Here is a 23,171-nt window from a genome sequence, read left to right as displayed (position 1 = left end):
TCAGAAAGAAACCAAAACAAAAACGAAAGTTGTTAAAATAAAGGTCTCATTTCAAAAGTTCTACAACTTCCACTTTTGCGCCGGTAAAACCAGCATTATTTGAATAGGATGTTTCGTTGAAAGCATGAAGGAGAGACTATGACGGGTACCAGTTTTAAAAGGAACTGAAAGACCGGTTCTTTTATGCAAATTTAATTATTTCCTTGTTAAAGAAAGGGATCCATGTGCTCTGAGCTACAAAGAAAAGACCAAATCAAACGAAAGAATGTGTGATATAGGTCTCTTTAAAAACAAAAACGTTCGGATTGCAAGCAGGTTATAAACACAACGAAATGTTACACGGTGGGGGATATTCACTATCTACGTAAGCCCTTTGCACATGAATCACACAGACGACCCGGCAAAAAATTTCACGCACGGATCACTACGATTAGAAAACATTTAACGAGGGTGAAATAATTGGTGGTGGTTAAGGAGTTACTAAGATCAACTGGAAGTTACTGCACGGAGATTCAAACATCTATCGCTTTGGTATTCAACAAGAGGTTATATAATATGGTAAGTAGCTGAGTGTCGTTCACTTTTGACTTTCAGTTTTTCCAATTTATTTACAACTTGACTGAAATTACCTCACCAGCTTGCAAACGTTTTGAAAAGTAAACAAATTTGTTAGTTTGTTATTTTAATTGTCGTTATAGTGTTTTTTATTAAGTTTTTTTACCGTAGAATTTTAATTCTACGTTATGTCAATTATATGTTTTCGCTTGACTTGTCCCAATGTTAATTCCTCGCGAGCTTTTTGAGTCCATTGGGATAAAATCTTAAAATGTGACCATTAACAGATAAAAGCTCTTCAGGAGGAATTTTCGTTGGCATTTCAGGGCTGGCAATGTTTTTTGACGACACATTTTGCCGACTTTGGTCAGATCTTTCAATCTCAGACTCAAAATATTAGTTCTCTAAACGATCAGTTTCTATGTTCTCATCACCCAACTGCTTAGTGGAATACTTGATATTGTATAGAGAAAGTGGATAGTGATCATCCATAAAGCAAGACATTTTATTTGCTACTGTTGTTTCGTTGGTAATTTTTCTCGATTAACGAAACGGCTCTTGACACGTCGTTTTGAATCGAATAAGTTTACATTTATAATTTTTTCCTGGTCTCACCAAACCTTGCAATACCCTGGTACAGAGAAGAAATGTGCTAAAATGTAAAACGCACGTGCAGAGCGATTGTTTTTGCTCATTAATTCTATTGTTTTGCGGCGTTTTCGTTGCCGTCGCCGTCGTCGTTGCTTAAGCTCCCTATGGGGAATGTGAACGCATGAAAAGTACTTTTCGTTTCTCATTCTGAAATTTAAAGCCGCCCTTAGGGCGTTAGCTCCTGGACAGTTCGGCCACATTACACAAACTAAAAATGAGTAGAAAGCGTCGTGAATTTAGTTTGAAAACTCGAAGCTAATTCAGTTAAGTCCCGTTCTCGTTGGCGTCGTCGTCGTCCCTGGACGCCGACATTTTGATTCTGACCGGACATAATGACTTTTTAAGCTGGAGCGAACGTTGTAATTGCAAAAGCAGCCTAGATTTCATTCCAACTGTCTTGTAAGTGGTTTTCTTTCTTTTAAGTATTCCTTGTGTTTCTTCTCATTTTTCTGCTGTTCTTGGGTCTTTTGACTGCAGATATAACACACGATGTCTGGTCACGTGACCTTCTATCACACCCGTTTTATGTTTATAGTGAACGTTCAAAATAAAATTGTTGTGTTGCTTTAATTGATTTTGTTGTTGTTATTGCTATAGAAAATGCCACCTTTAATTATTTTCAATAACTTCAATTTAAACAATTTTCAGATGGTTCGCGGTGTAATCAAATACGCCATGTTCCTTGGAGTTCTTCTAGGAATTGTCGTCATAACAAAAATTCTTCAGGGAGTTCTTGAAAACGCAAGTATTAAAGGTGAGCGATGATTCATTAGTTATAAATCAGTAAGAAATTTCTCACGTTGTGCACAGATCCACAGCTAATTAATGAGAAATTCTGACACTGAATTTGCTGAATTTTCATCGAAGTTCAGCGTTCATTCCATAAAAGTGATTAAGAAATTAACAATAATTAAAACTACCATGTAGCCGAGCAACAACCACTTCACACGTCACTAACTAACCCTAAGCCGCTGGCTGTTCAAGTTATAAATCAGAAACTTGATGCTCAGCGAAACATTCTTGAGTAGTACTTCCTTAATTAAAGACAATGAAGATTATAAGGTCTTGTAGATCTTGCACATTCAATCGTTGAATAGTTCTCAATGCAACAGTAGATAAATGCTACGCAAACAATTTGTTTTGAGACCGCAACTCATAGATACATGTATTCGATTACAGTGCTGACGTGCATCGCAGTCAGTAACAGCTAGTGTTAGAATGCTTATGTAGTAACTTACTTTGAAGGAAACACTGCCCTTGGATTTACAATTTTCCCACTATTTCTAACTGGTACCAACATTTTCTCTCTTTAGGACAATACTTTAGTCATTTCGAGAGTCGATTGGTTAGAAGACATCCTTCAAACACTGAACTCCCACCGTCTTCTTTGTCGACCAACGTCCAACTACAAGATAACGAATCCACGAATCAGCTGCTTTTACCAATTAAAACTGGAAATGAAGAACAAATATTAGTTGAAAAGGAACTCCGTGCGAAATTAAGAGAATTAGAAGAAAAGATAGCTTTGCACAAATCTGGTTGGGATTCCAAACTCCCGACAATTTTTATAATTACACCAACTTATAGGCGTTTCCTCCAGAAAGCGGAGCTAACACGCATGGCACTAACTTTAAAACATGTGAAAAATTTGCACTGGATTGTTGTAGAAGACTCTCACGAGAGAACAAACCTTGTTAAACGGCTTTTAAGTCATTCTGGTTTAAAGTATACTCATCTTAATGTGCGAACTCCAGTGGAAATGAGACGTGGTCGTAATAAGCCGCGGTGGACCAAGTCAAGAGGCGTAGAACAGCGGAATATAGGAATCGAATGGCTTCGTAACAATATCAACGCTAATGAGACAAAAGGAGTGGTTTATTTCGCTGACGATGATAATACTTACGACATCCGATTGTTTGAAGAGGTAAGGATTACGGATAACCCTAATCCTATTTGTTTAGCTAAAAACATTCACGAACTTTAAACAAACTTACATTGTTTACAAAGAAATCTTAAAGAATCTGTCTTCTAAGCAGGATAACGATCAAAACATGTTTTACGCTCAATACCAACAGACGTTATTGCCTAAGTGGGAATGGATAATACCACCCTGGTCTTAGACTATATGAATATATGAACTTTCTCATTTTAATATTCTTTGGGGAGCAGGAATGACGCAGTGTTGACATAGCTCGCCTTTCATCATCTGGTCCCAGCTTCGAACCCTGGCCCCGGATTCTTAACAGGGGTTGAAGTTGTCTTTCTCGTCTTCCCTCGAGGGTCTATCCTTCTAAAACTCTTTCGTGTAATCAGTCAATGTTAAGCGAAATGGCTTGTTAACTGGGGTGGAATGTTTTGTTCTTATCGTCTTTCTAGGGTCTGTTGGCCTAAGACTGTTTTGGGTAATTAATGTTAAGTTAAGTGGTGTTTTAAAATTTTACTCAGATGCGGAGTATAAACTCAGTTGGAGTGTGGCCGGTAGCGTTTACAGGAGCGGCCAGATGGGCGGGTCCCATCTGCAAACACGGTCACGTGGTAGGCTTTCATACCAACTGGAAACCATTCAGGACTTTTCCTATTGACATGGCGGCGTTCGCGATAAACTTGAAAAGGCTGCTGATCGAAAGACCGGAGGCTCAGTTTGATCCGGACATCAAACCGGGATTCCTGGAGACTTCGTTTCTTGAGCAGATCACGACCATGGAGGAGATGGAACCGCGAGCGGATAACTGTTTAAAGGTAGGCCAGCTTCACTTATGCAATGTTCAGCCATTTAAATTCAACATTATCGGATTTTTAAGTCTCTAGAAATGCACCTAATCTTGAATCCGAGTGCTTTCAATAAGACAGACCTTCTTTTCATTGTCATATAACTTCATGTTTGACAGAATTATGTGTGTTTTAGTGAGAATTAAGGTAAGGGGACACCTTGTGATGTCAACCATACAGTTTATGCATCTTATTAGCGTGCATCTCTTTCCAGTTTACGCAACAAGTCCGAAGGGTATTATGGATAGTTTTTAATCTTTTGTAATTCCGCTGTATTTTCACGGGTGCCAGTGCCACATATAGCATAGGTGAAAATACCATAAATATTTGCCTCTATGGTTTATTTTCTGTAAGGCTAACCCATAGCTGAGTTTGGCAAATTCATTAATAAATTACCCATGTCACCTTGCGGTGTTTTCCTATAAGTTTGCCGTCAACGTTAATTGAAATACAGTAGTGTATAAAATATTTTTAAGTTACACCATGCATATTGTGCAAGGTCACGCAGGATGAATCTACAGGGGAAGTCACCTTTTCGCACGCTAAATTTACGACATCATTTCATGAAACGCCATGTCATCACGCAAGATTAAGCTAAGTAGCGTTATGATATGTCCTATCACACGAGACCCTGTTACCCTGCTGGGTAACACCGTATTACTCGAAGTCACGCGAATTTACCGGAAGTCACGCCAGCCAACTGACAAACAATTGATGCTTAAATTTGATGGTCTGCGGACATCTGTAAATAAAAACTCAATTCAATTGCTCAACGTAGTAACCCAAGTAAACAAAGAAGAAATACTTAAGTGATTAAATAGTCAGTAACTGTCACATTTTTACAGATCTTTCTTTCAAAATTCGACGGTGTTAATGAATTTCTTTTATTTTTTATTAGATATATGTGTGGCACACGAGGACAGAGACACCGATTGTCAACATCAATGGAGAGAAACAGCTCATTAAGCGAGGAAAACCTTCCAATCCTGAAGTAGAAACATAACTCAAGTTGAAATGGAAATTCTTTACCTCACAAACTGATGTTAGTTCAATAATCTGTTTTTGGATCAAGACCCTCCAGACAAGGATCATCATAGCATATAAACTTCTGTTTCTGTCACAATGACTCAGTAGCTCTCCATAGAGTTTAATGGGGAAAATTCTAAACGTATTGAGGTTTTCGATCATTCTTTTTTAATATCATAGATCTAGCTAAACTCACACTCTTTTTTACGAGGGGAACGATGAAAACAGGGTACACCATTTTAACAGTTAAACGGATAATAGCTTGATAGGAAAGGTGTATAAAAGAGTGCACGAACGTCAATGAGTCGAATTTTTTTGTCTTTGTCATAATGTTTATTCTTGGTCAGTCTTGTGAACCCCTGAAGACGAGAAAAATTTCAGACTTCCTTCGAATTCATTGAAATGAAAACATTGTTGTAACTTGTTTATCAGTTTAAATAAAGTTTGTTTTTGATATTTCGATTCGTGACATTTTTCAAACAGTGATCTTTTAATCTTTGAAGCAACATAAATTATACGTCACAGAGATTTTTTTTCAATTCCCAAACTGGGTTAAAAATGGTAAATTTTTGGGTTATATTTAAATTTGTGATTTCAGTGGGTCGAGGTAAGCGATCCATTATAACGCTGGGAATTTCCCAAACTGGGAAAGTTCTACCAAAACCAATCTTGGGTTTTTTAAAACCCAACATATTCAAAGTATTTCCCCAAAATTGGGATACAAGAGAAAGCACTGTATTTCCCGATAAAAAACCATTTATAGGACACTGGGAGACAGCTACTTCCCAAAATTATCCCCCCAAAAATAATTTCTTGTCCCAGGTTTTCCCCAATAATGGAAAATTTCCCATTTAATTCCCAACTGGGAATCTTGGAAAGTTTCCTGTGGCGCGCGCACGCGTAATTGTAAAGTCGGACAGTTTTCAAACTTTCTGCGCATGTGTAGTTCCCATGCGATCCGTTCTCCTCCCTACAGATTCACCCATTTTTGAATGTCTGCCACCGAATAAAATAAAACAAGTCTCTAGGGAAAAGAACAGCCATATGATTACCAAACGACCATAGGGCTTATTCCAAAACGGCAGGTAAAAGAACATTTTACCTTGACGAAGTCAAGGAAGGCGATGTTGCAGCTCTCATAAGGTATCACATGATTGGCTTGGAACCCTTCTAGAAAACAATAGAACAAACAACAGAACAATACCCCCAACCCTAAAAACAATAACAGAGGCTACACCTTTAAAACAATTACAAACTTACGAGAGTTGCTTCGCTACTGGGAAAAAGGGGCTATTTGGATACAAACAAACGATTATTAAAATGCAAGCCATTTTCGTTTATTCCTCTCATATAAATGGAATTCTCATATGCCGCAACATTAAAACCAAACGATAAAATACTTACAGAAGCTTTTTATAGTTATATTCATAGAAAAAAAATCATTTTTATTACCCATTCGTGTTTGGTTCGACAGTTATTTTCTGGAGTATTCCTTGCTGCCCTCCTTACATTACACAACAAAATACGACAGAACTTACATGTAAGGCAATGACAATCGGAACTGCCACGTTGAGTTTTTTTGTCACTGATCGCAAAGCGACTGTAAAGGCTCTACAGGGGCACCCAATGGGAGTTTTCTCTCAGATCCTTTGAAACGCTCATTTTAGGCTATCTGGAGTGCCTTTAAACGGCTCTGTAGATTCATTTAAAGCTGCGCTATGATATTTTTATCTGTTCGGTCATTCTAGGGGAACTTGAGTCTTTTCGAAATTACTAGGGCATTTTTGTCCATTTCCCAAAAAACTTAGGTCTTATTTCCTTTCCGAAAATCTTACCTGACCTTTTTTCGGTACCCGAAACGACATTTTTATCAATCCGAAAACACCAGGCCTTAAATTTCCCACATCACGAAAGTTCGAGGCGAAAATTATTTTTAGAAAATTGTAGGGGATTAAGGGCCTTCCGAACAGATAATTTACCGAAACGATCCGTTGGGTGCCCCTGGCTCTATTAAGACGACAAGGAAAACTGATATTTCGCCACGTGGCTTTCAGCTGTTGCCACAGATCTATCTCACTTTGTCCCTAGTCCCAAGTACGTATTTGACATCCATATTTTATACCCAATATATCGTTACTCCAAATTTTATAGTTTGCAGCCGGTTAATTTTCTTGGTGTGCCTGTGAACTGTGAAAAGCAAAATAGTTTTATGATGACGTCAGGACCGTTTAAGACTGGAATCCGGAAAAAGGAAAATGGCGGACGGGAATTGATTTCTTTTCTTCTTTGTGTTAACTGAAGGGAAAAAATATCAGTTAAAAACGGAAACACACGCTTCGTTGGTCCGATATTGAGAATCATATATTTTTTTTATCTGCAGGAGGTTATAATCTCAGTCACAGAGTCGTCTTTGTGAACTAGAACCGGTTCGAAACTATTTCCTTTCTAGTGAAATTGAAAGCTTTGTCGTCGTATGCTAAAAGTGAAGAAGTTTTTATGTACAATGGAAGGTCAATCATGGCGTGAGTTGCTTAATCCAAAGCCTAAAATCTACGAAGCTGCCCGCGATGGTTCCGTGGTTGTGCTGAGCGATGTGCTACAGCGAATGAGTATCGGGGAAAGAACCACTGCTTTAGAAACAAAAATTAAAGATGGCGACCAATTCACCACTCCTTTGATAATCGCGTCCCGCAATGGCAACCTGGATTCTGTGAAAATGCTTCTCAGATACAAGGCAGATATCGAGGCTCGAGGAACTGTGAAAGTTGATGATCAAGTCATCGAGGGATGTACTCCCTTGTGGGCCGCCGCCGCAACGGGACACCTTGATGTGGTGAAATTGTTAATTGAACAAAACGCTGATGTGGACGGAAGAACATTGACAAATTCAACTCCGTTAAGGGCTGCTGCTTACGATGGACGCCTAGACATTGTTACCTGTTTAGTTGAAAGCGGAGCAGATGTGAACGCGCGGAATAATTTTGAGAACACCCCCCTCATGGTCGCCTGCTACAATGGCCACATGAATGTGGTTAATTATTTGATTAAAAGGGGAGCCGACATGGATCTTCAGGATAAGCAAGGGAATACTGTTCTTCATTATGCTGTTGAAAGAGGACATTTTGAGATTGCTAATGAACTGTTGGCTTTGGGGGCATCTCAGGTTCAGAATGTCCAACGTTTAACACCTCTGTTGCTAGCAAGCAATGACTGCAAGATCGAGATGGTGGAGTACTTTATCAAGAGGCCAGAATGTACAAAGAAGCAAAGAATTGAGGGACTGGAGCTTCTCGGTGGAACCATTGCTAATGAGCCTGATGTTTATGACATAGAGAAAGCATTTTCTTACATGAAGCGTGGCATGGAAGAGAGGTTTGAAGATCCTTCACGCCCATTACTCAAAAAACAAATGGAGCCTCTTGAAGTTTACCAGAACAGAAAAGAAAGTCAGAATCTGCAGGAACTTGCTCAGATCGAGGGCAGTGATCACGACATCCATATGGAGGGTCTTATTATCAGAGAAAGAATCCTTGGGACAGACAATACTGAACTCCGATTTCCAATCAGATATCGTGGTGCAGTTTTTGCAGACTCTGGGAACTTTGATCTTTGCATCGGTTTATGGGGACATGCAATGGAGATTGGTCAGCAGTGTAACCAGCCAATCACAGATGATCTGAAGATCTTTGCCGACTTCTTTTGCCATATGGTGCAGAGAAATTGTCTTCCAAAACAGAGGTACATTGAAGAGGTGTTTGAAAGAGCCATTTGTGAGTATGAGAGACTGACAGAGAAAGTGCAGTCCAAAAAGTCAAAAGGTGAACACGAGGCTAAGCAACTGCATGAGGAACTGGAGAATGTGGTGTACCGTGCTTTGTATCTTTTGACAATATTTGCCAAAGTGCAGGACTCTAGAAACAAAGACAAGTCTTGTGTATTTGATTTGATTCAAAGATTCCTTCGCTTGAACCCACGCACTCATGATGGTAACACTATGCTTCACCTAGCTGTATGGCATAAAACACCCACCGAGGAACACTACGTCAGAGATGTTTGTAAATTTCCCTGCATTGAAACTATGAAGCTTATCATAAATGCTGGTGGAAATGTGAATGCAATTAACAACAAAGGCAACACTCCCCTGCACTTAGCCGTGGCCTTTAAACCCAACACAGGTGGCCTGCAAGTCTTAAGAGATGTGTTGGAAACATTATTAGATGCTGGAGTCCATGAAGATCTTGTCAACAATGATGGTAAAACAGCCATGGATGTCGCTGAAACGGACGAGGCTCGTAGGATTCTTTCTGTGAAGAGTAGGCTGGAGTTAAAGTGCATTGCTGCCAGAGCCGTGAGAAAGTTTAATCTTTCATACTTTGGTGTAGTACCCAAGACTGTTGAAAAGTTCATTAGCTTGCACTAAGGTTGCCATGGAAACTAAGTTTGCTATGGAAACCTTTTCTAGACAGTTAAATAGATTATAAATTGTCATCACAATGCTTTTTCATCTGTTTAGGCTGTTTCAATGAAAATTACAGTAGAAGAAAACATGAGGAGGGGTGGGGTGGAGATGAGCCATGATTCACATACAGGATGATGTCTCCACCCTCCCTTGGTTTTTTTTTTTACTCAAACCTCCCACAACCTCCAAGCACCTCTGCTGTAGAAGGGAGAGGGCCAGTGGATAAAATACTTACTTGCCATCCTTGTGCTGTTTAGTACTTGGATCTGTTTGTTTGCAACAAGTATTTCAAAACAAATCCAGATCTCTATGGTTTTAAATTTCTTGGCCTTCTTTTGAAATCTTTACTGGAAGGTCGAAAATTATAATAATTTTTTTTATTTAGTATAGGAAACCTAGCTCTAGAGCTGTAAAATGCAGTAACATTAGCTGTATATATACATATATGTTTAGTTGGTAAGGACAGATATGCAACAGTTTACTCAGAAAATTGAAATTTGGAAATCTAAGAGGAATGTCCTCCATTCCACTGCAAAAATAGGCAGCATTCTGGAGTTGCTTCATGAAATCAGTCTGCAGTCTGACCTTCTTTACAATTTTCAAAAGATTACACCTACATAAAGAAGGTGAATTTTTTCCAAAAGTAAGTGTCTAGAGGATGCAAGGACACCCTTGTGACTAAACCCTTGCAGATATATGCTGACAGTGCTAGGCTTGCTAAGGCAGCATTCTTTATTTTTGTGGATGAGTGGGTCAGAAAAAAAAAACAGACTTGGGAAAAGTTCTACCTTTTTAGTGATGGGTCTTGAAATTTACCTAATTGTAAAGCAGAACCATGACTCATGTAAACTTGACAGGGTAGTTAAATTAATGTATAAAAGAGGACAATCACATGCAATCAGCAGAAGACAAAATGATGAAAGTATGAAAGACTTTTTTATGTATCAGCCACACTGGCAGTGTAACGACGTTGGATTAAAAAACGAAAGAACAAGTTAAATTTTGGTGACATCAGGATTTTACAGCTCTGAGAAAGATTTGTCTGAGGTCAGGTGTCATTGTATTCCAAGTTTTCTTTTCCCAACCCAGTTATCCCTATAAATAATGAACTGTCCCTAAATTTTCATGATCCAACATAATGTTTGGTCATGTGACCTCTTGACCTTTTTTTAGCCCCAATGGTTACCAGAATTTAATTTCTCCCTATAAGATCACCACTTGATCATAGATAAGGTAATGAGAATAACGAAAATGATCACCAGTGGTCAAATGTTTAAAAAATTCCCCCATTTTGTACTGTAAGAAATGTTCAGTTTGGGGCTTAAAGTTTGTAGACACTCTAGCAGGTGTTTCACCATGCTAAAAATTAAAAAAAAAAAATAAGGTGATAGGGTAGCACCAATTCTCAAACTCATCAATAATTCATGAAAAGAAAACAAAGGAAATCACTATTTTTTATCATAAAATTTGGGGAACTTTTGGATCTGACTTCCAAGCACATCAAAGTTAGTTTAATAAAAAAACTTGCCTGCACCTCGTTTTTCCAACCCATTTCTTGGTGCTTTGAAATCAGATGAAACACATTTCCTCGTGTTTGATATATTACTTCTTTTATTTTAAGTTGGGACCAACACTAAAGGTTGCTTAAATATAACATTATTATATAGTGTTTCTTGTAGATTTGTAGATGTCTTAATCCTTTGAGCCCCAAATGTTACCAGTATCTAATTTTTCAGTACTTTATCAAAGATAGAGGCTTTGAGATGATGGAATGATTGCTAAAGTTGTCCTGATGTTTAAACAAATTCTCCCAACTAGTTACACAAGAAATAGGAGAACAGTTAAGAGAATATAAATTTTGATAGGTAGCTTTTTAAAAGGTTAAAATAAAGGTATTATAAACCACTGTTAATGCATTTGATGTACCAAGGGGATTGGAAGGCAGGAAAAGACCCTGTTCTGTGCATTCAAAGTAGATGCAACTCAGAATTATTGTAACACAGAGGAAACTACTGGAATAGGAAGGATAATTTTCCTTCAGGAACAGATATTCTGTGTAGTGTGTTACCCTAAAAGTGGAATCAAAATCAAAATTTGTACAGGGTAGTCCAAAGAAAATCAATATTGAACAAAATCTCTTTGCTGTATTGTCTGCATTCAGGAGATGAGTGGGTGTACACACACTTCTTGTGTGTGAATGTGGCCTATTTGTTATGTCTGTAGAAGAGGTGTCTCAGGAGACACGCGGAAGACAAACTATCTGAGATCATCAATGAACAACTGCATTAAACATTTTTCTTCAAGTGTTTTCAGCCTTCATAATATACACTCCTCTTGCGAATCAACTTCTCCCACCAAGTTCTTTCCTTGGATTTCTTTTGCATGTCTGGTAAAAAAAGATGCCAACAAAAAAGTTGTTAGTAAGGAATTTCAGTCTTCAAAATACCAGCTCATCCACAGCTGAAATGATGAACAAAATATTATAAATGTTTGTTACCTGATGACAAGTAATACTTGGCACCTTCCTTAACAGTTGGTAAGTCCCCAGTGAAAGCTGTTTCAGCTTTGCGAGGGTACTAGAAAGGTAATAGAAGAGGAAAAAAACATGATTAAAGGGGCAGTGTCACCTATCTTTTGTGTCACTATGAATAGCCAAAAAAAAAAAAAAACATTTGTTTCAATGGAATCATTAAAATATTGCTTGAGGTTTGTTAACAGTAACTCTACTAGTGCACAGAAACTACTATTTATTATGTTTGGCTGTGGATGGCTAGGATGGAAGTGGATTGCAACTTGAAAAAAAAAGGCCAATTTTTTGAAGTTCTTCCTGTGTATTTTAGAGAAGTTGCTAAAAGTTGATTATGGTATATTCTTCCTACGAGAAAAACCTTTATATTTTCTTCCCAATATTGTAAGAGCAATTCCATGTTACAAAACAGCTTCTTTGTCAAATAGTCGAGCAGTTTTGACCAAAATACAGCAAAATCATTGTGATAGTGCCCCTTAAATAAAACTAAATTTGCTGCTGAGACCCAGGTTTCCATGAGCAATAATCAAAATAATGAGCAGGGTAGGCCAAAGACATTTCTGTATAATTTTGCAATAAAACACTTTGAATGGTATCATTTATCAAATTATGAACAAAAAATATAAAGAAACAAAATAAATTCTTTTATAAGAAAGCACCAGTGCCATACCTTGTTTCTGTAATAATTTGAACTTATTTTTATCAGGCTGTCAAGCATCTTCTCTGCCTCTTTTGGCTAAAGAAAAAGATGAAGTCAACATGATTTATTTTACATACTTGGAAATCAGACAAGGGGGAAAACATTACTAAATTAAAATTCAATATACGTATATATTTTTTATTTGTAGGAGTTCAAAGTCAGCTAGAAGGGGGGTGGGGGGTCGGGCCACAGGACCAGTGCTTAACTCTCACTGGTAACTTCAGCAGTACTCTAATGATGATGATGATGATGGCAGTGAAACCAGAATCCTTGTGAACTATTACTTTGTCTAATTCTAAACTACCATATTTAAAAGCCTCAGTTAATTAAGCTTAACTTATTGCATAAGAAGTCTGAAACCTTCTGAAAAAATCCGGCAAACTTACGCCTATCTCTGACTGTTTTATGCGTGGTACAAGGCTTCCTTTAAGATGTTCTCCAAGATCTCTTCCTAAGCGGTTGTGGTCCACCGGCCATTGTTCGCAGACTTGTAGAAATTTCTTATAAAGTTTGGGTGCTAAAACCTTTCTGGACGCCATGTTGGATATCACAAACAAACCCGCTGACAAGAAAACGGCTCATAAAGCTTGGCTGCTAAGCTTTTCATCAAAATATAAAGCTTTGTGGCAGGCAGCGATAAGAGTATGGAGTGTTGGGTAGTTTTTGCAGCTTTTCTTTATATTTATTGACGCATTTTGTTTCCGTTATGGAGTTTGTGGAGTTTATTAAATCACCGAAGATTGAAAAGGTTTTGCTGCGCCGCAGAGGACGTGCTTACCTGGAAGGAACTCTGTGCGTCACGGGTCATCATTTGATATTTTCTTCTCGAACCGATCACAAGGATGAGCTCATCGTAAGTCGATAAATTTTCCATTCCTCGTTTACTTTTCTTTGAATCTTAAAGAATTTGTGAGCCATACCTTTGCGCTCAGCATGTTATCCTGGAGTGATGACGTGTTGGTCATGGAATCATTCCGGCGTGAGTAAAATAATTCCCCTCCCCCTCCTCCCGTGGAGACATACCATTTCCATCTCGAGAGATCTGTGTATTTAAACTAATTGGTTCAAACAACATTTGAAATTAAAAAAAAAAAGAACAAATTAAACGCACATATTTCAAATCTGGGAAGTGCTGACTGTCTTCGACATCTGTGGGATATTCTGGTGCAATGGTATATTCAATAGACCATTTCAGAGTTCGAACCTCATTACCAAATTGAGGCTAAGTGCAAAGCTTTTCATATGAAAATTGGTTTTCGTTCATATGCGAGCAAAACTTATTTTTATATGAATAGCTTTGCACTTTTTCTTGTTTTCATAATGAAGTTTAAAGCAACTCGGAAATGACCTATTGTCCTTCTGTACCAAAATTCATCAATGCCACTAAATGCCATCTTCTTTCTCTGGTCACTGATGCTACTGTGCAGGGTGACGGACAAGGTATGGTTGAGCAAGTTGGTGGTATATCAACATTTATCCTTCTGATCGTCTGTTTAACCCTTGAGGATGCCCTTAGGGCAGTGCAAACTGGGTAGATGTAGATGTCTACTTTTCCATCAGTTTCTCTAGGCATTTGACTGTAAAATCTGGAAATGTGTATTAATTATCTCCTTGAAGGGAAATACATGTATAATCATCCAAAACCATAAGAGAGGATAATTTAATAAGGTGATGATGATGATGATGATGATGATCATGATATATATGTTATTGTAATGGTAATAAATAAATAATGATAATGATAAGTGAAAATACCTTACATCTACCTTTGGTCCCCCAAACCCCTCCTCTCCCTCTCACCATTGACAGGTACCCCCCTCCCCCCAGGCCAACATTGAAAGTTCCCAGATTGCACACCAAACTGAATTTGTTTCTGCACCAATGGACAAGTCTCTCCCAACAAGTCTCTCTCCAAGAACTCTCCCAAAGAAAATTTTTTTCTTTGGGAGAGTTCTAAAATCTATGATCACTATGTAATCACACCGTCATTAACATTTTCTTCTTGGGCTGTCAAGTCTTTACTTTCCTTCAATCCTCCTTTCTTGAAGTATTAGTGAGCTTACGCAACAGGATGGCTTGCAGAAGGGGTCGGTGAATTATCGTTGTTTGACTAACACGATATCTTAGTACCTTCACATTTTTGGGCGATTTTCGACTAAAATTGGTGTTTTCTCATCTGGAGTCGTAAATACTTGGTGGTCACGTTGGTCACACAAGGACAATTTGCCTTCCCATTACATCAGCTGCCCTGTTGGATAAACTCCCTATCACCATCCATTCTAAACTTGAATGTATGCTGCTTCGACTGATCCAAATACTTCCACTTCCAGAAGCGAAAACTAAATAAGAAACAGCAGTAATACTTTTTCTTATTATTACACAGCTTTTGCACGCAGCAGTGGAACATGTTGAAAAGAAGGCAAGAGGTCAGGAAGGGGCGCTGACCATTTGCTGTAAAAACTTTGATTTGATAAAATTGAAGTTCAGCAACATTGAAGAAGCCGTGAATGTGGCATCATCAATTGAAGTTCTTTCAACAATCGGTGAGAGAAAGATCCATTCTGTTTTCCTTCAGCCCATTAATTTTTTTGTGATCAGGCATCATTTCACTCCAACCACCAAAGTGGCTCTTTTTTCATGCAAAAAGAAACTTGAGTATTCTGGTAAATTGTAGTTGTGGTGAAATTGGCTTAATGAGAATAAGAGAAACCTCTTATTGATGATACATTAATTACATCACATGTATACAATCTGTTATTCATGAACGTAATGACAATAACAAAATTATGTCTACATTCAGATCTGCAATTTTTCAAAATGTTATGCTTAGTGATGTTTAATACCATTTTTTAACTTTGTTAACGCTAGAGTAATTTGTTGTTCCCTTCTCAGAAAACACAAATTTGAGGTATCCCTTTTTTTACCGGCACCTAAGAACCATTGAGGAAGATGGCTGGGACCTCTTTAATACAGAAATGGAATTCTCAAAACTTTTTGCTTTAACTCAACAATGGAGAATTAGTCATGCCAACAGTAGCTTTGAGGTAAGCACCATAACTGCCCATTCCAAGTTCATAAAGGTACTGGGCCCCAGTTTAAACATTGTTCAAATTACATCATATGAAGAAATGAGCCCCATTGTCAGAAAGATCACATAAAAATTAGTAAGTTTAGCAAGTTTGGTTATGTTCCATTGTGTAGTAACCAGCTGTGAGCTGTCAAAGGTCGCCCAAAATCCATGCATCTCTAATTCTGAGATGGCATCCCCCACCTCCATGTACAGTCTGTAATTTTTCCGATTTTTGAAAGCCTTCTACATGTACATGGTTGAATCTAAGGACAGAACCTCAAACTTGGTAAACTGACTAATTTTAATGTGATCTTTCTTGTGATGGACTCCGATTTCTGATTAAACTAAAATTTAAAAACTTGTCCCTAGTCTCGGTTTGAACTTCAGATCGTGCAACAATAGTACTTGTTCAACGTTCTTTGTTACAAGTCCTGTAAGCCACATTTCAATGTTACCAATGGCATGTTTATCTGGAAATGGCAGTTAGTCATATGCAGGGTGGTCTGACATTGCACGACCAAATTTTGCATGTCTAACATATGTGCTAAAACTAATATTAAATGATCCTTTGGAACAGATGTCATGTATGCCAGTGTCTCAAGATGAAAACAGCACATTTCCAACCAATTTTTTGAATGATGCATCCCATCACAGTAACAATCTGATGGGACATGGTCATGTTCTTGATCAATTATAAATAAATAAACAAATAAATAAATAAATAAATAAATAAATAAATAAATAGATAGATAGATAGATTGATTGATTGATTGATTGATTGATTGATTAATTAATTAATTAAATAAATTCTGATGCTTTATTTGTTCAAATTTAGCTTTTACTTCCATATATCTAAATAAATACATGAAAATATTGAGGGGCTGTAGCCAGGATGAAACATAGTTAAAAATTTTAGATAACAACCTCTGGCTAAAATGACAAAAAAACTACAAGTTTTCTTAAATTTTTAACTAAATAAATACAGTTGACATGCTGTCTTTTTTTACTATAAATTGTATTTCAACTTTGTTCTTTTATTGTAGTTGTGTCCCAGTTACCCAGCCAGCATTGTAGTACCAAAAAATATATCAGATGACACACTCAAGGCATCTGCACAGTTCAGACAGTCAGGCAGGTTTCCGGTTCTGAGCTACTATCACAAGAAAAATGGGGTGAGAATTTACATTGCTTTATTTATTGAAGGTACCATCCATCACAAGTTAGTGCCATTTTTCATTTATTGAAAGAAAAAGACTCAAAATACTTCCTGTGTTTCGTTGAAGTTATCTTTGGCTATATGGATGGGATTTGGAAGAACAAGAAATACAGGACATAATTTCCATAGCACTCTTCAATAGTTGGTTACTAATGACAGCATTAATTTTCTTAACTAAAAGAGATTACTGGTATCCTGAATTGTTCTGGCTTTTGTGAAGTTAATTAAATTTAAAAGTTTTAAGCCTCAATTTCTTAGTTTAAATGCTACATGTAAATGACTTAGCTGTGAGCAAAATGTTTTTGTGCAGGTTGTTATGCTACGGTGTGGCCAGCCATTAACTACTATGGCAGGAAAAAGAAGCCGTGAAGACGAGAAGTTAGTAAATGCAACTTTGGGAAATGTATTAAAGGGAATTATTGTTGATACCCGTTCCCAAGCAGCAGCTATGAACAGCAGGACAAAAGGTAAAAAAAAAAAAAAAAAGAACAGCTTGTCATACAACTTACTCTGGCACACATTCCACTCTATGATACAGACTTCTAGAAAACTAGAGTCTTAATTGACTCCGGCTTGAAATGATATTACAAAAGGAACTTATGCTGTAGCTTCTTACATTATCCAATATCACAAATTCTGTTCTGTTTTACATTCTATCCTGTCTCATACAATTCACCTCATATCAGACATCATTCCTTGTTACATTAATAATACCATCCTATCACACATTTTGAGTGCTTTGTCACACATCAAACCCTGTCACATGCTACAGTGTACATCCTGTCACACCCCGTCACACATTCCATCCAGTCAAACATTTTGCCCTGTCATACATCATGGGTGATGGCACTTTTACTCAAGTCAGCATTGACTGTCGGTGACTGTGACATCACACCCTTTTACACAGAAATCCTGTGACACATTCCACCTCCACCTAGTCACACAGTACACCCTGAGACACATTCCAGCCTGTTGCACATGCCATCCTGTCACACATTCCACCTTGTTACACAGTACATCCTGACACACATGCTCTCTACCCTCCCACACATCACTCCCTATAACATTATACCATGTCACACATGAATTCCACCATGTCAGTCCTTCCAGTCTATATCTTCCACACATCTCATTTATCAGTTGGTATATTTTGTCTAATATTATTGTGACTAGTGGAGGGTTTAAACCGATACTAAAATATTAGCATTAATTGGTAGCTTGTTTAATTGTTTTTTTTAAAAATTATTTCAACTTGTTTGTATTCACAGGTGGAGGAGTGGAGCCGGAATCTCACTACCCTCAGTGGAAACGAGTTTACCAGAACATTGAGAGATACCCTGCACTAAATGACAGCATTGCAAAATTAACAGAAGGTGCATTCAATGTGTTTACTTTTTTCCCATTAATGACCATTATACATTGTGGTGCAGTGGTATATAGCACATGAATTGTCCAAGTTTTCAGTTTGGATCAACAAGTGCTATGAGGTTGGCCTCTGTTGGTCTATTGTTTCCTTAGACAAGAACCTTTGCTCCATGTGTAGAAGGAAGGTGACACATAAGGGAAGAACTTAATCCATTTCAACAGTGTGGAGCAACAAGGAGTATTGCTGCTTCTCCCTAGATGGGATGCTAGTCTGTTGCAGGGTCACTCCAACAAAATGTCGCCAGTGTCCTTTTAAACGCTTGGGTGAAGACTGACAATGTGGGGCAAAGTTTCTTGTCCAAGGAAATATCAAAATCAGACACGGAATGCGCTAACCACCACAGATTAATCATCAAAGATTCTTCCAAAGATTTTGTCCCTCAGTTTTGACTTTAGACTTGTCTTTTCCATTAGGTTAAAACTAGATTTTAAAAACATTTTTAATGAGCCAGCTGGAAACCCGGGTTAACTTTTAACCAGGGATTAGCGTTAATCGGCTTTCGAGCAACCGGGCCCTGGAGTTTAGCTCCAGCTGCCAATAATGGATACATATAGTGTGAATTTACCTTTGTTAACACTCAAAGGAGTCACCTTTCTTGATGATTAGTTAATCAAATCATTTTGTCTTTCCTTTCTTCTTTGTAGCAAGTTTGGATCCAAAGCTCAGTATGAATTCATGGCTGTCTAAACTGGAGTCTAGTTCATGGCTGGATTATGTTCAAAGTGTTTTATCAACTGCTTGCTATATTGCACAGTGCTTGGATGTACAGGGTACAGAATTTGATACATCTATCTAAATTTTAAACAATTGAATGTGCATACCGGTATATGATGAAGACATTTTAACTTGGCAATCATGTCATTAAGAGTGCTTTGAGCACTCTTAAAATTATTTTAGTTTCACGGGGTTTTTTTTAGAGATCTTCTCTAGTTTTTTATTTGCTGTAAAGTTTGAGTCATATTACAGCTCTTGGACAACATTTAAGTTCACTTTACAGGGAATAGAACTCAAGAGTATGTCGCATATATATCAAGACCGTGATGCGTGTATTGTTTTAAAGATCAATATAAAATTCATTTTAATGATAGTTTGCGTTTGTGAAATTCAACGTCAACTTGAACATTATTAGGGAGTTTAAGCAACGAAGACGGCGACGGCAACGAGAACGCCGCAAAACAATAGGTTTAATGAGCTAAAACAATCGCTCTGCACGTGCGTTATACATTTTGGTACATTTCTTTGCCCTCCTCTACAAAACAACAGGGAGTTTAAGAAACCAGGACGGCGCTGGCAATGAGAACGCCACAAAACAATGGGCTTAATGAGCAAAAACAATCGCTTTGCACGTGCGTTTTACATTTTGGTACATTTCTTTACCGTCCTCAGCAAAACAACAACGTGAAATGACCAAATTTTAGGTTTTTCTCGAGAACAGGAGCGTATGACGCAAAATCTTCTTTAGTTTTCCTTACTTTGACGTCGTTCATACTAATTTAGTTCCTGGAGAGTTCGTCAGCATTTTCCAAGTTAAACAAATTTTAATGATTGCGCAAGAGTTACAAAAACAAGAAGTTATATTTTTAAAGGACGTTCTCTTTACCGTTGCCGTCCTCGTTTTATAAACTCCCTAACAACGTGAAATGACCACATTTAAGGTTTTTTGGAGAACGTGAGCACACGACGCTGAATTTTTCATTTTCTTTCTTAACTTGTACGCCACTCCTACCAATTTGGTTCCTGGATAGTTCGCTATTTCTGGAAAAGTTGAGCGAGTGGAAATAATCGCGAAGTAGCACAAATGAAATAAAGTTATATTTTCTCGTGGCGTTTTCGTCGTCGTTTCTTAAGCTCCCTATTGTTAATTTGCTTAGTTTTTACATATTAACTGACAATTCTACATAACACTTAAATTCTTGTGTTAGGAAAAACCGTGTTAGTACATGGAGACGCTGGAACAGACGCCACGCTTCAAGTCACTTCCTTAGTACAAGTTTTGCTTGACCCACTTTGCCGAACAGTCAAAGGGTAAGCTGTAGAAATTCTGTGTCGTGAGCCTGTATCTCTCACTGTGCTGCTAATTCTTCCCTTTCCACCTAAATAGAGCGCTTTTCAATTCGGTGCCAATAGTAATTTCGCGTTTGCTTTGGTTTTGCTTTATATGCGTTGTGAAGCCGCGGCTACACGAGCGATTTTTTGCTCGCGCAGGTTATGCGATTTTTTCAAATTTTGTCGCGTCGCCAGCGCGAGATGAAAATTGCACCTGTAGCCGCGGCTTTAAAACTCGTGCCACTCTCTCAACCAATTAGAAGCAAGATCAGAATCAAGCGTGACTTTCTCGCACGCGTTTTCCCGCGCTTTGTGCCGTTCACACTTGTTTCGATTTCTGATTGGTTCATTGCGTTGTTTATGTCTGCTGTGATTGGTCAGAGTAATTACTTTGATTTTGGTTTTGTGAAATTCAAAATCGCTCTCTTTAGCTTATTGATCACTATTCGCAGGTTTGAAGGCCTGGTCGACAGGGAATGGCTACGTGGAGGTCATCCATTTGGAGAGCGCTGTGTAAAAGTGGGTTTGTCTCCAACGAGATACAAAGGACAGGGTGCTGTTTTTCTTCTCTTCCTTGACTGCGTGTGGCAGGTAATTAGTGTATATTATGTTTCTCCCTGTATTTCAGTTGTAGATATCCTGAAGTACGTCTCAAGCCAATGATACACGGTTCAACATTCGCTGGGCAACAAATGTTGCAGCTCCTGTTCAACATTGTATCGTGTGATGTTGAACGTTAAAATTTGCGTTCAACATGCTGAAAAATGTTGAACGAAACTAGAGCTTGGCTCTATTCCGTTCAACAAGTTGCCTCAACGAGTCATCAACTCAACAAGTGTACAAGTCGCAACAATGTTCAACATTTGTTGATCAACAAAAGTTGAACGATGATGAACCGTGTATCATTCGCTTCAGAACCATCCATTTTAATTTCGCCTGTTCTGTACCCTCAACAGGTTTACCAGCAGTTTCCATGTTCTTTCGAGTTCAATGATCGTTTTCTCATCACACTGTTTGAGCATGCGTACTCTTCACAATTCGGTATGTACATAATAACCTTGGTTTTGGCTGGGATCCTTTTGTCAGGTCCGTACATGTATACTTAATTTAATTTTTGTTGCAAAAATGTTGATTCGACGATAACCTGCCGTTAATTCTCACGTCCAACGTTGGATTCGTTGAAAAAGAGCCTTAGAACTTCTCGTACGGGCGTCATTATGTCTTTTGTCTTTTACACTAAGGTACGCATGATTGTAAGAACCGTCGTGTTTTTTCCCATTTGAACAGGGACGTTTTTGTGTAACAATGAAGCGGAGCGGCAAGCAAACCAGCTTAGAACAAAGACGATATCTCTGTGGTGAGTTGTTTAACTTCCATCAGGTATTTTGTTTGTTTCATCACAATAAGGAGGAGCACGTTCTAAATTCATGCATCCGGCATTGTCCACATGGCATCATGAAAGCGAAGCCCCACCTTTTTATCTAGGCAATTCATCATCATCATTACCAATCCCTACGCCAGAAGGCGTCAACCTCGTCCCCAGCCGCTCCATTTTAGGCCCGATGGTATTTCTTATCTATGTAACTAACTTGCCCGATTCGGTCCTGACGAGCCATGTTGCCATGTTTGCCGATGACACAAAGATATATACTGAACAAATTAAGTCTCGGGAAGATGCTGCGTACCTACAAGCTGACTTGCTTGCTGGCTAGTTGACAGACATGACACTTACAGTGGCTGAAATCTTCATTTCTTTAGCCTGTTCCAGGCTCCTAGAGAGATGCGCGAAGGAGAGTGCGAGGGGACGAAAACGCGGGGGGAATGGGCGTTTTCGTCCCCTCGCACTCTCCTTCGCGCATCTCTCTAGGAGCCTGGAACAGGCTATCATTTCTTAAACGTCTTGCTCGCTGGCAGTGAAGAGCTTGTAATTTTTTCCCAGGAACGTTAAATAGTAACCAAGATTGACGTAGGGACACTCAGCTAGTGTTTAGTGCAACATACGATTAATTTTCTCTACAAGGGTCGTTGGCTACTCCTGAGTAGAGCTTGATCGCAAGTTATCGCGGCGATCATAATTATGGAGACGTGACACGTAGCAGAGATGGAATATCCTGCCGGGATTGAATAGCATAGTTTCAATACATTCAGTTTTCTAACAACAGCTGTCATTAGCGATCATGTGGAAATCCACGCTTTAGGAATAGCCAGCAATGTGGCGGAACGTTAAGTAGGTGACTTTCGTTTGCTCCTGTCTGGCCTCGTAGTTCAGTCGGTAGAGCAACAGCCGATCAAATCTTGACGTCGTAGGTTCGATCCCCGACGAAGGCGGAGATTTTTTTCTTTGCCTCGTGTCTCCCATTTCCTTACTATAAGGGTTAACGCTCAGGGCCCAGTTGCTCGAAGCAAGGTTAGCGCTAACCCGGGTTAAATACCATGACAACCTATAGGTTTTAATACCTCTTAACCAATGGTTAGCGCTAACCATGCTTCGAGCAACTCAGCCCTGAAGGAAATTCACGGGCTCACTTCAGCACTTTAACATACACTGCAGAGTTAATTCTCTGATTTATCATTTGTGTCCTTAGTGTTAGCGGCACAACATTTATTTGTTCCCTTATTGTTTAACTCGTTTCTTTCTCTCCTTTCACAGGTCATACCTTAACCAGTTGGATATCCTGAAGCCGCTCTTAAACCCAATGTATGAACCAAACAACTCGGTTCTATGG

At 38.5% G+C, this 23,171-nt stretch overlaps 4 protein-coding genes across 4 annotated transcripts in view; 3 read left to right on the top strand and 1 right to left on the bottom strand.

The window, feature by feature from the left end:
* Positions 1-179: 179 nt before the first annotated feature.
* On the top strand, positions 180-5,457 carry LOC146457032 (galactosylgalactosylxylosylprotein 3-beta-glucuronosyltransferase 3-like). The gene is made up of 5 exons (XM_085092410.1): positions 180-558; positions 1,855-1,960; positions 2,520-3,130; positions 3,652-3,945; positions 4,874-5,457. Exons 1-5 carry the CDS (start codon positions 556-558, stop codon positions 4,976-4,978), a joined length of 1,119 nt encoding a protein of 372 aa, XP_084948536.1. The 5' UTR covers positions 180-555; the 3' UTR covers positions 4,979-5,457.
* Positions 5,458-7,227: 1,770 nt separating this feature from the next.
* On the top strand, positions 7,228-10,972 carry LOC146457031 (protein fem-1 homolog B-like). The gene has a single exon (XM_085092404.1). The coding sequence runs from the start codon at positions 7,475-7,477 to the stop codon at positions 9,419-9,421; it is 1,947 nt and encodes a 648-aa protein (XP_084948530.1). The 5' UTR covers positions 7,228-7,474; the 3' UTR covers positions 9,422-10,972.
* An 81-nt stretch (positions 10,973-11,053) lies between these two features.
* On the bottom strand, positions 11,054-13,263 carry LOC146457030 (ubiquinol-cytochrome c reductase complex assembly factor 2-like). The gene is made up of 4 exons (XM_085092421.1): positions 13,074-13,263; positions 12,658-12,723; positions 11,958-12,036; positions 11,054-11,846 (listed from the first exon to the last, which is right to left on the bottom strand). The coding sequence occupies exons 1-4, from the start codon at positions 13,224-13,226 to the stop codon at positions 11,770-11,772; spliced, it is 375 nt and encodes a 124-aa protein (XP_084948547.1). The 5' UTR covers positions 13,227-13,263; the 3' UTR covers positions 11,054-11,769.
* A 3-nt stretch (positions 13,264-13,266) lies between these two features.
* Positions 13,267-23,171, top strand: part of LOC146457029 (myotubularin-related protein 9-like) — a 14,353-nt gene continuing 4,448 nt past the window's right edge. Inside the window, exons 1-12 of the mRNA XM_085092405.1 lie at positions 13,267-13,540; positions 15,071-15,230; positions 15,580-15,731; positions 16,801-16,929; positions 17,284-17,440; positions 18,242-18,346; positions 19,044-19,169; positions 20,322-20,424; positions 20,898-21,036; positions 21,402-21,486; positions 21,733-21,802; positions 23,096-23,171. The exon at positions 23,096-23,171 is cut by the window's right edge and continues 24 nt beyond it. Of these exons, the coding sequence (XP_084948531.1) occupies positions 13,394-13,540; positions 15,071-15,230; positions 15,580-15,731; positions 16,801-16,929; positions 17,284-17,440; positions 18,242-18,346; positions 19,044-19,169; positions 20,322-20,424; positions 20,898-21,036; positions 21,402-21,486; positions 21,733-21,802; positions 23,096-23,171 (1,449 nt within the window). The 5' untranslated portion in view covers positions 13,267-13,393. The remainder of the gene's footprint in view (positions 13,541-15,070; positions 15,231-15,579; positions 15,732-16,800; positions 16,930-17,283; positions 17,441-18,241; positions 18,347-19,043; positions 19,170-20,321; positions 20,425-20,897; positions 21,037-21,401; positions 21,487-21,732; positions 21,803-23,095) is intronic.

The sequence above is a fragment of the Pavona decussata genome, unplaced genomic scaffold (assembly GCF_977016875.1).
Source record: "Pavona decussata unplaced genomic scaffold, jaPavDecu1.1 SCAFFOLD_249, whole genome shotgun sequence".
Lineage (NCBI taxonomy): Eukaryota > Metazoa > Cnidaria > Anthozoa > Scleractinia > Agariciidae > Pavona > Pavona decussata.
The sequence above is the reverse complement of the archived record's forward strand: the minus strand, read 5'-3'. Positions and strand labels throughout refer to the sequence as shown.

What these genes read in the sequence shown, in the direction of transcription:
- LOC146457031 (XM_085092404.1), top strand. Translation starts at nt 7,475, where the DNA reads ATGCTAAAAGTGAAGAAGTTTTTATGTACAATGGAAGGTCAATCATGG.
- LOC146457032 (XM_085092410.1), top strand. An exon ending in TGAAAACGCAAGTATTAAAG is followed by an intron (nt 1,961 to 2,519) that starts GTGAGCGATGAT and finishes TTCTCTCTTTAG; the next exon opens with GACAATACTTTAGTCATTTC. An exon ending in ACATCCGATTGTTTGAAGAG is followed by an intron (nt 3,131 to 3,651) that starts GTAAGGATTACG and finishes AATTTTACTCAG; the next exon opens with ATGCGGAGTATAAACTCAGT.
- LOC146457030 (XM_085092421.1), bottom strand. Translation starts at nt 13,226, where the DNA reads ATGGCGTCCAGAAAGGTTTTAGCACCCAAACTTTATAAGAAATTTCTA. An exon ending in CAAATTATTACAGAAACAAG is followed by an intron (nt 12,037 to 12,657) that starts GTATGGCACTGG and finishes TTACCTTTCTAG; the next exon opens with TACCCTCGCAAAGCTGAAAC. An exon ending in CAAGTATTACTTGTCATCAG is followed by an intron (nt 11,847 to 11,957) that starts GTAACAAACATT and finishes TTTTTTTACCAG; the next exon opens with ACATGCAAAAGAAATCCAAG.